Source organism: Acipenser ruthenus, chromosome 4, assembly GCF_902713425.1.
Source record: "Acipenser ruthenus chromosome 4, fAciRut3.2 maternal haplotype, whole genome shotgun sequence".
In the NCBI taxonomy this organism is placed as follows: domain Eukaryota; kingdom Metazoa; phylum Chordata; class Actinopteri; order Acipenseriformes; family Acipenseridae; genus Acipenser; species Acipenser ruthenus.
Window position 1 is genome coordinate 67,217,403 of NC_081192.1, and position 11,838 is coordinate 67,229,240.

General features: G+C 35.4%; 1 protein-coding gene across 1 annotated transcript; it reads right to left on the reverse strand.

Annotated features, from left to right (window-relative positions):
• Positions 1-326: 326 nt before the first annotated feature.
• eef1e1 (eukaryotic translation elongation factor 1 epsilon 1) lies at positions 327-10,020 on the reverse strand. The gene is made up of 4 exons (XM_033999053.3): positions 9,855-10,020; positions 8,538-8,738; positions 2,093-2,188; positions 327-1,555 (listed from the first exon to the last, which is right to left on the reverse strand). The coding sequence occupies exons 1-4, from the start codon at positions 9,942-9,944 to the stop codon at positions 1,415-1,417; spliced, it is 528 nt and encodes a 175-aa protein (XP_033854944.3). The 5' UTR covers positions 9,945-10,020; the 3' UTR covers positions 327-1,414.
• Positions 10,021-11,838: the final 1,818 nt, after the last annotated feature.

Below are 11,838 nucleotides of genomic sequence, written 5' to 3' on the forward strand. Positions count from 1 at the left end.
ATGTAAAGGCCGGCCCTGGGCCACATCAAAACGGCGGCCTAAATCTAGGCCGGCCCTGGGCTGCCTTTTCTCATATGTGAACGCTCCAAAAAAGAAAAGTGGCCCTGGGCCACCTTAAATCGCAAGTGTGAATGGGGTCAGTCAGAATATGGTCAGTACACTCAAAACTACAGCACTAAGTGCAAGATTATAATTGATATATTAAATACAACAGTATAACCCTTAGGCTTCACACATTACATTTTTTTTTTACTTACTTTTTTATTGGCACAATTTGTATCCACTTATAACATAAAAAAACACAACATGATAAAAAGCAGCAAACGTTTGATGAAAAGGCTCATGTTATTTATTTCTTTCTTAGCAGACGCCCTTATGCAGGGCGACTTACAGTCGTAAACAAATACATTTCAAGAATCGAAATGTTACATTGAATGATTTTAATAAAATGGTTATAACAAAAGGACCCCAGACATACTTAAGACATTTATTTTCTCTTACAATAATGGATTGACAAATATGGATGCATATGCTGAAGCAAACAGACAAAATACTAGTATTTGAACCAATTACCTAAAGATAATTATATTCTGATTTTTATGCCTACACCTTCACCTAAGGACTAAAAATGCTATGTATATTTAACTGTACTATTATTAATATTATTAGTTTTACAGTTGTATTCCACTATTAAATAAATATACTTCCACTTTAAAAAAGACTACCACCACCTCAATAATAATTCAGTTTCTTTAAAGTTCCACTTCATAATTTTTGTTTTGATAATGCCAAAGTTTCAGTGGCCTTCAGAGGTCATATACATTGATTCCCCAGCTATACATATTTTAATAGGCCACACATTCGTTCAAGTCAGGAGTATTTCCAGTTTTGCATTATCTGGCACAGACATCTCCATAATTCCCTTTGAAAAGCTAAACATTATGTATTTTAAAAGTATAATTATAATCCAAATTCCATGGTCTTCTACTGAATGTGAATTGAAGAATATTAGTTCATTAAATATTGCTGCACAAATAGAAGTAGATCCTGTCCTTGGTTCTAAATGCAGACATTTTTCCACTGGTGTTTATTCTCAGGTGTGGTTTACGGACCACTGTATTACATTCACAAAATACTTAAAGGGGTATGTGATGTTTCGTTCATAAGAAAAGACCCCACTCTGTTTTGTCTGGCTAAGGACTTTGCTTTTTATGCAGTTTTACACGTTTTTAGTTCAGTTCTACCTTGATTTCCATAACATTGTACAATTTTGGTTGGTGTGAAAACTTTTTGGCCAGCAACTTTAACAGACAGACATATGAGTTTGTTCTACAGTCAAACTGTATGTGATATTCCCTGTTCTTACCCCCAATGAGTAGTTCTTGTTTAAATTAATGCATATGACAAGTTTCTCCTAGTGACCACTGGTGTAGAGACGGTTCTTCAGCACCACTACAGAAGGCAAATGCTGGCGGATGCCTGGGTAATGCTGAATGTGGTTAAACCACCGGGACACATTTACATACTTCTCCTTCTCCTGGACAGAAAGCTCAGTCTAAAATGTGAAAAAAATATATATTTTAAAAAGAGCAGAATAGTTTTAGCATTCCCCAATGTACAGCAATCTATCAATTCTGGGAGTCCCCAAGTTTAAAATATTGTCTATCCCACTACAGTTACACAGCATGCATGAAATCAGGCTTCAAATACAGGTTCAAGTCCTTCTGACCCACTTAAAGTTATTAAAGTTTTTCCAAAATACCTCTCCCCTTAATGAGATAAATATGTAGAGGCCATGTGACAGAGTAGGTTATTGCACTGATGGGCTCGGATCCTTCAACAGAAGACAAGTGAAATATGCAATATCATCCCAACTTGCTGCATTTCTTAGTGTCCAGTATCCCATCATGCAACCCAACTCTGTCTGTAGCCACTAAAGATTTTTCATGTGCATTTGGTTTATAAGTATGATACGGTTAAAATGAGACTGGCACTCTTCTAATCTTTTAAATGTCACAAAACGCCACTGCTCAAGTGAACAGTTAGCAGAAAAAAGCTTATTGTGAATTTTGTTGACAAATTTGAATCTTACCATAATAGGATGAAGTCCATAGTAAACCAAAATGTCTGCTAAAGTGAAGTTATCTCCCGCCAGGTAAACTTTATCTTCAAGATACTGGTTAAGATCCTAGAAGAAAATGAAAAAGGAACAACATGTTTCATTTCATCATCTTGGCCGATACTGATAGCCGATGATTATCTGCCTATATCGGCCGATACCGATAATAATAGATATGCAGGTAAGCTATTTTAAACTACTAGAACAAGACATAGGGTCAATATTTAAACTGTTTTATAAGTATAGTGTTAAAATTAACAGATGTCATTTACGTGTTGTATTTCTGACAAAAATGACCAGGTATTGTTTACTTGTTGCATTTACTTCAGAAAGAATAATTTAGTATTATGTTTGCAGCATTGTAACCAGAGCTTGACATTCTACTGATGTCAAACTTAGGTTTCAAGCTATAGCTGGCAGTATTTATATGACTGCTTGGTATTTACTATTCAACCTCCAAATCTACGTTACACGGCAAACCACCAGAGAAAATTAAGGAGTCTTTTGTACTTTACCTGAATAACTGATGATGCAAAAAAACAACCAAGGACACAGACCTTGGTGCCTTCAAAGCTAGTTACGGCCATGATTGTATGCTTGACAGCAATTTATACATTTGTTTTACAAGTCACATAAAAATAACATTTTGCATTTGTACTAGTAAAAACACTTATATTAAATGTATAATGTGATTATAGCCACTTGCTGTCAAATATTGCATATTATAATTTCTACCTATACTGTACAGCAGAAAATAAATGTAGCCTATGCAATATCAACATCTTTCATAAAATTCTTATTTTAAGCATACACTAGTATGCTTACACAGCACAACTTAAATTGTTCACTCAACCCAAAAAGTCATAAAAATATTAAATTTTCAGTTACAAAATTCAGTCAAACTTGAATTTGTTACTTAACAAAAGACAGCACAATAATCAATTTCTGCTTCAAAATGCAACCGAATACACCCGCAACCAATGCAGATCAAGCAAGAGCAAAAAAGACTATTCGACTCAACCTAAAAAGAAAAAAAAAAAAAAAAAAAAAACATCAGAATAATATTCTACTCACAGTTCCTTGTTGGATTTAATGTAGCATCAAATCTGTGAGTAGAAGGCTTTTCTTTACGAAAAGCAACATTTCTGCTTTCTCATACAAAATCCTGTTCCTCTTCTCATCCACAACCATGTGAAGCAGCCTAAATAAACGTTCACTGTCAACACTGCTACAAGGAGCAGAAATAAACTTTCTTGCAGCTTCAGCCAAAGTTGGAAAACAGCATTCATTACTATTCCAATACTGGAGTTTTTCTGATTTTCTTGGAAGCGTTGGCTCACTCAGGTAATTCTGGGTCTGTAGCACAACACTGTTCTGTTGGGTCATCAATTTCTATCTCGCAGGCGCTTTCCTCCAATATTTCTTCAAACATCAAACACAGGGTATTTGCTGGATACTGCAGAAGTCCCGTCATCTAGTTTCCTCAGTTTCTTTTTTAAAGGTTCTGTTGATGTCGGTTCTGTGCCATTCTTTTTTGCTTCCAGTTGTTCCAGGTGTGTCAACAACATTCACTTGGATTGCAGCTTTTTCTCAGCATCTGTAAAGTACCTGTCCTTGTATCTTGGATCCAGCAAGGTTGCTATGCAATAGAGTGGTTCCGAATCAATTTCACCAAACCGCGTTTCCATGGCCCCCAGCAAAGCGCTTTTCATAGTTTTAATTCCGCTGGCTAAATCTGTAACTTTGTAGCCACTATGCATGGGATAACATCGGAAGCACAAGCTGATGATGACCTGACTTCACACGCTAACTCTTCAAAAGGCGCTAGGACTAGCACTACTTTTTCAATTATCCCCCACTGAATCACAGTAAGGGTTGCAGGAATTTCATAGTCGGCAGCATAAGCTGCAAGAGCACGTTTTTGCTCCAGAAGGCTTTGCAGCATGTAGTAAGTACTGTTACGTCTTGCTGTAACCTCTTGGAAAGCATTCTGAGCTCAGCCTGCCCCCCTTGAAGACGAGAATAGGCCAGCGGAGAATGTTTAAAATGCCGAAATTTTTTCGTCCAATAGCCAATATGTCGGAAATGCTATGCTGTGATAACACACCTTTGTTCACAACGAACTGCAGTGTATGTGCTACGCAAGGCAAACTTGGAGTCTAGCATTGACTGTGCAATGTTTCTTTCATTATCCCTGACAATCACATGAATTTTGGTAGGCGGAATTTTCCACGCTTCAAACATCTTGTCAAGGGTTACTGAAATGGCTTCCGCTGTGTGGGAGCCGCTAAACTCATGGTCCTGGAGTACTGCCATCTATAAATTGTAATTGCTGTCAATCCACTGGCCCGTTAAATTCAGCATTGACATTGCCGAAACACCACAGCTCCAAATAAGAGTCACGAAGCTTAGTGCAGATACATGATCACTTTCAATAAGCATCTGTATGTGTTTAAAAACAGCACTGTACAGTTCTAGCAGCGCAGTCTTGGATATAAACTTTCTACTGGGCAATGTGTAATGAGGCTCCAGACACTCAATGAGACGGCGAAATCCAATATCTTGTACAACTGAAAACGGACGATCATCTAGAGCTATAAATTCCATTAAATGATGAGTTATTTCTTTTGCCCTGGGATCTTCACGATCAAATCGCTTTGAACGTTTTAGTGCTGCTTAGTTAGCTGCTTTTTTTTTTATTCTTCCTCTTTCTTTTCCTTAGCCATCTTTAAGAAATCCCTGTGCTCAGCGGGGTGACATACCTTGATGTGATGTATCAAATTTGTTGTATTCTAATCTTTACAACTGTTGCTTCCAAGTGAAATTTTTGCTGCACACAACTTGTAATCAGCTATCCTATTGCTGATTTCAGATATTTTGACAAAATTCCTGAGACATATTTACTGCAGGTTGATCACACGCTACACAGTACTGCAAGGAAAATGACTGTCTCAGTGTTCTTGCATCATTAGTAAGCGCACTAAACCAAACATTAAATTCTGTGTTGGAAGAAATTCAAGCATGAATATCGGTGTACATTATCGGCTAAAATAACAAAAACTGATAACAGCCGATTGTGATTTGTTTCCTTATATCGATGCCAAACTGACAGGCTACCAATTATCGGTGCACCAGTGTTCTATCATAGGGCGTACAAAACAGCTAACTGTTTAAAAAATATATACAAGGAAAATGTTTTTTCAAAGCGATATTTCAGAAAATCAGTTAATTAAAAATTGAAACATGTTGACAGTAAATTAGTCAAACTTATAACAAACTAGGTAGTCAAGTTAGCAATTTTTTCTGTGTCCTTTATTAGTGTACACCAAAGTCACTAGCTGAAATGTGATTTGACAACAGTACATTTTACATACCTAAAATTGTCTCCACCATCCCCTTGACAGAACATCATGCTTCCTTCTATAATGTTCTATAACATGCAGTTTACATCAAGATTTATTGAGCCCTAAGGCAAGAAATGCAAACAAACCTCAATCGAAGCCAATATGCAAGTATAAAGCTATACTAACGTCACAGTAAAGTTCTCTGTTACAACATTATTATTATTATTATTTGTTTATTTAGCAGACGCCTTTATCCAAGGCGACTTACAGAAACTAGGGTGTGTGAACTATGCATCAGCTGCAGAGTCACTTACAACTACGTCTCACCCGAAAGACAGAGCACAAGGAGGTCCAATCCTTACCTCAGCTCAAAATTAATTTTGTTCATATTACTGAAAACGCCTTCATTCCAATATAAAACCTATTACGGGCTGATACCAAGTAAATCTTTAACTCAGGCATATCTTTACTGCAATATTTATTTTATAGTATTACATGCAATTCACTGCTATCGCAGATCCTTTCCTAAAACACAAAGGACACGATTCATGAAATATAATTTATTTAATTCAGCTTGTTGGTGATTATCTGCTTTGTCAGTTGACAATCCAGAATTAATGGATTTCTTTTACTTCCCAATTATTTTCCACACTACTGCAGTAGGGTTGGATGTTTTCAGCTATCTATTATCGTCTGCAAATTATCACGATAATCATGATTATCGGCTGAATAAATAAAATATTAAAAATTCTTGTAATTTATCAAATTTATACTTGAACAGCATGACAACCGCCAGTCACTGAGTTTAGAAGAAAAAAAAAAACTTGACAGTACAGTTTTTACATTTCTTGTGGGTGCCCAGAACAAACATGCGCATAAAATTACACCTATTGTAATTTGAATAATAATAAATGATGTAGTTTTTCCTATAAAATACATATTTTTTCTTATTTAAACATTTATGTTAATTTGAGAACGTTTACTTTCATAAAAGAAAGTGCCACCAAATGTATTAATATAACAAAACAAAATTGCTAACGTTACCTGGAAGAATTTGTTTTCTTTACTTGTGTGGCGAATCTGCCATTAAGAGAATCAAACTTGTTTAAAAAAAAAAACAGCAGCAGCAGCAACAATACCAACAACAACTATTAGGAACATACTGAGTTTATTCTATTTATGCAACTACACTTTTTACAATAGCGACGCCATGGGAACAGATAACATATAAATGAGGGTTCTGAGCACCCGCTTATTTCTCTGCATGCGGTGCATAGGCTGCAGTATATTTAGTACTCGTGTCTTTACTGTAGTTTAAAATAAAGAAGCAACAGATGCAACACAGTTCCTTAGGCTATATTACAAGTGTGCCATATGGTTGTTTTTTTGTTGTTTTCTTTCTGCAATTACATTCAATTTACGTGAAAAATAAATCCTGTGTCAAAAGTGATCTAGCGTTTTTTTATTTTACAAACAATACTAAAATAGATAATAGAAAAACAGTCATGCTTTTCCAGTGTACAACTTATTATCAAAACGAAATCATGACTAGTTAAAAGCATATTGTTTAAAATCAGTACTTTACTTCCCAATGTATGCAGTGCTCACACAGATCATGTTTTAAGCCTCACACAGTGCCACTTCCTGCTTCATGGATGATAATTATGATTATCGATAATTTTTCAATGTTATAAAATGAACGCTGCAAAAAAGATATCAATTATCGATTATTGTTCCAACCCTATAATGCAGACTTGTCTTACTCACAAACTACATATTTTAATTTAAATGAATGAAGAATGATAGTTAGAAGGTCATGGCTAGTATGAAAGTGAATTACTGTCAAATAAAAATGTACTGCAGCAACTTAAATTATGGCCCTCACACAGTATTATTTTTTACAATGTACTGTATAGTAATAAATACTCTTCAAACTAATTTACCAAAAGGTCACAAACAACGAATCTGGTTCATTCTCCGCAGAACACAAAAAGGGGTTAATTAACCAACAATATTTGTGTATATATATATTTTTTTTGTTGGTTTGTTCATGTGGTTTTGGAGCAGATAACGACAGAGGCACAAGGGGATGATGCAAGTTGCCTCCAGGGTCTCTGGTATCAAAAATATCTTAACACTGACTCGCTCCATTTAGTAGAAGCATTTGCTATGTCTGAAACAACAAAAAACACAAACATGTTGACTTCTCATGATTGACTCAGCTTCTTACTAATTCAATTAAAAAAATAACTTGATTTGTATGAATTGGCTCAGTGCCCACTTGTACAGATCTCTGGGGAGGAAGCCATCTTGATCACTTTGGTTACACAGTTCTGTAGGGCAAACTAGTTATTGTGCAGTGTGCTGCCAAGCAGACATGATGATTGGGAAGGCTGCAGATTGTTCTACCAGAATCAGATCATTTTGTCCCCCTAAGCAACAGTACAACAGTCCTATCCATTGCTTAACAGCCTAGCCCCTTTTAACATCCCTAAACCACAGTTGCATTTCACCTGGCAAAAGTTATATTGCCACTGAAACTAAACTGACATAATCAGAAATGAAGTAAACTTGTCTATCAGATGCATTTCAACGTACAGTTACCTGTGTAATTATTGCCATTTCTATGAAATTAAGTACATGATTCAGGTTATGCCTTTAAAGGCTGTAACTTATGTTCTTATTTTAAGTTTTACCTCTGAATTTCTGATTGAGTGTTTAACATTATGGATGAATTACCTAGGTCATCTCAACACACAAAGAAACATGCCAATTACAAATCCTCACGCAAAAAACAAACCCCTTGCAGAAGCATATCGTACCTGCATACATCAAGGTTTGCTGTCTGTTCTGTGGGGTTTCTTTCAGCCTGGTCTGTCAGTGTGCATGACGCATAGGTTGTGCTGGCACTGTGGAATGTTTGTAAAATCTCCAGAAAACACACAACCTTGTAACAAAGTAACTACTGTATTACAAACCGAGTTCAACACTCAAAGTTTAGCCACATGCCTCACTTTGGAATGCCAACACAATACAATCTATTTTTAATTAAAAGCAAAACTTTAGTATTGTACCTTGAGGATAATTCTGGTCTCATCTTTACCACGGTGGCCATCTATCTGGGTTACTCTGTATTCTAACCATTGCTGCACAATTGCCTTCTCTTCTGCTGTGCTTCCCAGCAGCTGCTTCTGTTGAGCTTCTTTCACTAGATGAGCAGCAATGGTGGTCAGTCCTATTAAACTTGGTCCATTATTTGTCTGAAGAACTGGAACCTGTTGTAAAAGAGCAAACCAAACCTCTAAACAGTTTTCGTCAAGTTTCATAGTTCCCTATTAACAATAACTACTTAATGTTAACTTAGGTAGTCCAAGACAGCGCTAATCAGGGTCTTTAAAATCAGCCATTTCACTTGGTCTTACAATTGAATTTAAAAACGTTTGCAAGGTAAAAGTTGAAGTCTGTTTTTATTCTCTTCATTTAATTACTGTAATTTCGTCTAGGTGTATTCAGTGTGTTAATTTTTTCCCCCTCTAGAAGTTGGGAGTTAATTTTGCAACCACTGCAGTTGTCAATTTGCTGCCATGAAGTGGTTTGAAGGTTTTCTGTTTAGGTTGGATTTATACAAATTAACAAAAATAAGGCTTATGTAAATCTGTTAAAACTTGGTGTTTAAAAAAAATGCTACAACATTCTGCTTCGAGCTTACCGCAGAGGTTTATTGATTTAGCCTTGTTATTTATTTTAAAGGCAGAATTAAATCTAATTAAAACCAGCAAAACTGGCTTCACTGAATTTCAGTCCCAAAATAGCTTCAAGCCATTAGTTACACCCAGTGCACAAGATTCGTGTTCATATATTTCAACACTGTATTGTATGATTAAATTCAAAAGTTAGCAATACTGGCTGTATTGTACCGATAAAATGACACACATATATGATGGATATAGGTGAATGTACAGTCTTTAACTGGTTTATTGCAGTCAAATGCATTTCGATTTCGAATACCAGACAAATACTATTGTTCATAAAAACCGAGAGCAAATGAGTACTAGTACTACTAGGCTAGATGAGAACAGGGTTCCGTGGGAATATTGTTCCATTTCATTTAGTTCTCTGTACTGCTAGCAATAATAATAACATATGTAATATGTATGGTTAAACGTTACATTAAATTTGAACATGGGATATGTATGCAGTACTTCAAAACTGAACTAGACTATATAAGCACTGTACATAGACCGCTCCCTGCTATATATATATATATATATATATATATATATATATATAGTGTATTGACTTATCTCGCTTCCATCCCCACTCACTACCCATTCCCACTTTTGTTGCGCCCTTTTAGTTCGTTTAATAATAACATGGGGATGTCTTTTCACCTTCTCTCCTTGGGTGCTGTATTTGTTTGTCTTTTTCAAGCCCAGAGACTTCTCCAACGACAACAATTCCAGCAGCATCTTCTCAACCATCTTCACAGTCTGTCAAACAACGTGTACGAACAAACGCCTATACCATTGGAACACAGCGGTCCCTCCCATCAATCAATAGCGAACACGATTAGAGTTGAATGTCCAAGCCCACTTATTCCCCAACCAATAGTATTCGAGAGGGACGTGGAGTAGCAAAAGGAAATGCAAAAGAAAACTTGCTTGTGATTGCATCAGATGACAGATCAGGGGAGATCAGGGTTTTCAAGTGGAAGGGTCATACTGGTGATCAATACAACCATGGAAGCTAATGCAAAAACGGTATCTTCCACGCCATGTGTAATGCGTTTGCAACCACAGCGCACACTTCTCAACCGTCACAGCAATTAGAAAGATATAATGATACGTGCCAGATGTACTTGCAAAATTGTTACCGGTACTGTACTGTGCATCCCCGGTGAGCGAGCACACTGACGTGTTTTGCTGCGTAAACATCATTCTAGTTTATGCTTTCCTTTTAAGAAAGCGTACTTGCAAGTTACCTATTAGAAAATATAAATTTCCAATAGTTTGTTTAAAAAATAGAATACTAATTAATTATATACAGCATTTCTGTGTTGTTTGTATATAAACGTTTAACGTATTTCGTTAAATTGACTCGCAATTAAAACAATTTAATGTATATGAGATGTGGTATAGAGATTAGAGTAGGACTTTTATTCTAAACGTGGTGCTTAGCAACAGGACCAACATCCACTGCGCATGTGAAAGATGTAAAATAGCACGCGCCGTGCTGAGTTTTTATTTATTTATTTATTTATTTATTTATTTATTTATTTATATGTATTTATTGCCGAGCTGACGCTTAGGTGGTGCGTATTTTAAGATCCGTGAATAATTTGGCTCACGAGCTACGAGTTGGACACTCCTGGACTAGAGTATCATAACTTTGTAAGGGGATTAAAAAAAAAACAAAAAAAACTTAGTTTTACAAAGCGTCAGTAACTGCAATCTAGATTTGTTGTTCCTTTAAAATTAACTTCGAGTGACAGCGAAAAGGTTAAGAGACTGTAACCAAGACTATGCTGTGCAAAAATGAGCACAACATTAACAATATGTAAATTACGTCGATAACGATTTCTGTTTAGTTTTCAAGCAGCCTAAAATTACATGTCGATGAATAGTTTTCATTATTGTGCATTTAAATATCTTATAAACTGATGGTACTGTGATTTCATATAAATATTTCTGAAACGTTGGTTATACAACTAAGCGTGTTACAAATAATAATAATAATAATAATAATAATAATAATAATAATAATAATAATAATAATAATACTATAACCGATTTTCAGACATATTTATACACCTATACGGAGATTGCACTTAAGCAGGTTGGTAATTCACAGTCCTTACATAAAATATTACTTTACAGAATGCATTATGCGATGTTTATTATTTTACTGAACTTCAATATGAAATCACAGAACCATCATAATTTATAACATATTTAAATGCACAATAATGAAAACTGTATTCATCTACCTGTAATTTTAGGCTACTTGAAAACTGAACATAAATCGTTATGCACGTACCTTACATATTGTTAATGCTGTGCTCATTTTTGCATAGCATAGTCCTTTATTAGAGTCTCTTAGAGTAATCATTTACCAGTCACTCGCTAAAGTTGATTTTACAGGAACAAAAAATCTACAGATTCCAGTTACTCACGCTTCGTTACCAAAACCATTTCCCAACATTGTGAAAACGTTGCCACAATCTTGTAGAATATCATTGTACTTTTACATTTCTACAACATTTGTATGAACAATCAAATATTAACGATAAATGCACACAACATATTAATGTGATATTAAACATCTTTATTTTTACTCACAAAAATACAATTTGAGTTCAAATATGAGAATAACTTT

What these genes read in the sequence shown, in the direction of transcription:
- eef1e1 (XM_033999053.3), bottom strand. Translation starts at nt 9,944, where the DNA reads ATGGTTGAGAAGATGCTGCTGGAATTGTTGTCGTTGGAGAAGTCTCTG. An exon ending in ACAGCACCCAAGGAGAGAAG is followed by an intron (nt 8,739 to 9,854) that starts GTGAAAAGACAT and finishes CTTTTACAACAG; the next exon opens with GTTCCAGTTCTTCAGACAAA. An exon ending in AGACCAGAATTATCCTCAAG is followed by an intron (nt 2,189 to 8,537) that starts GTACAATACTAA and finishes ATTTTCTTCTAG; the next exon opens with GATCTTAACCAGTATCTTGA.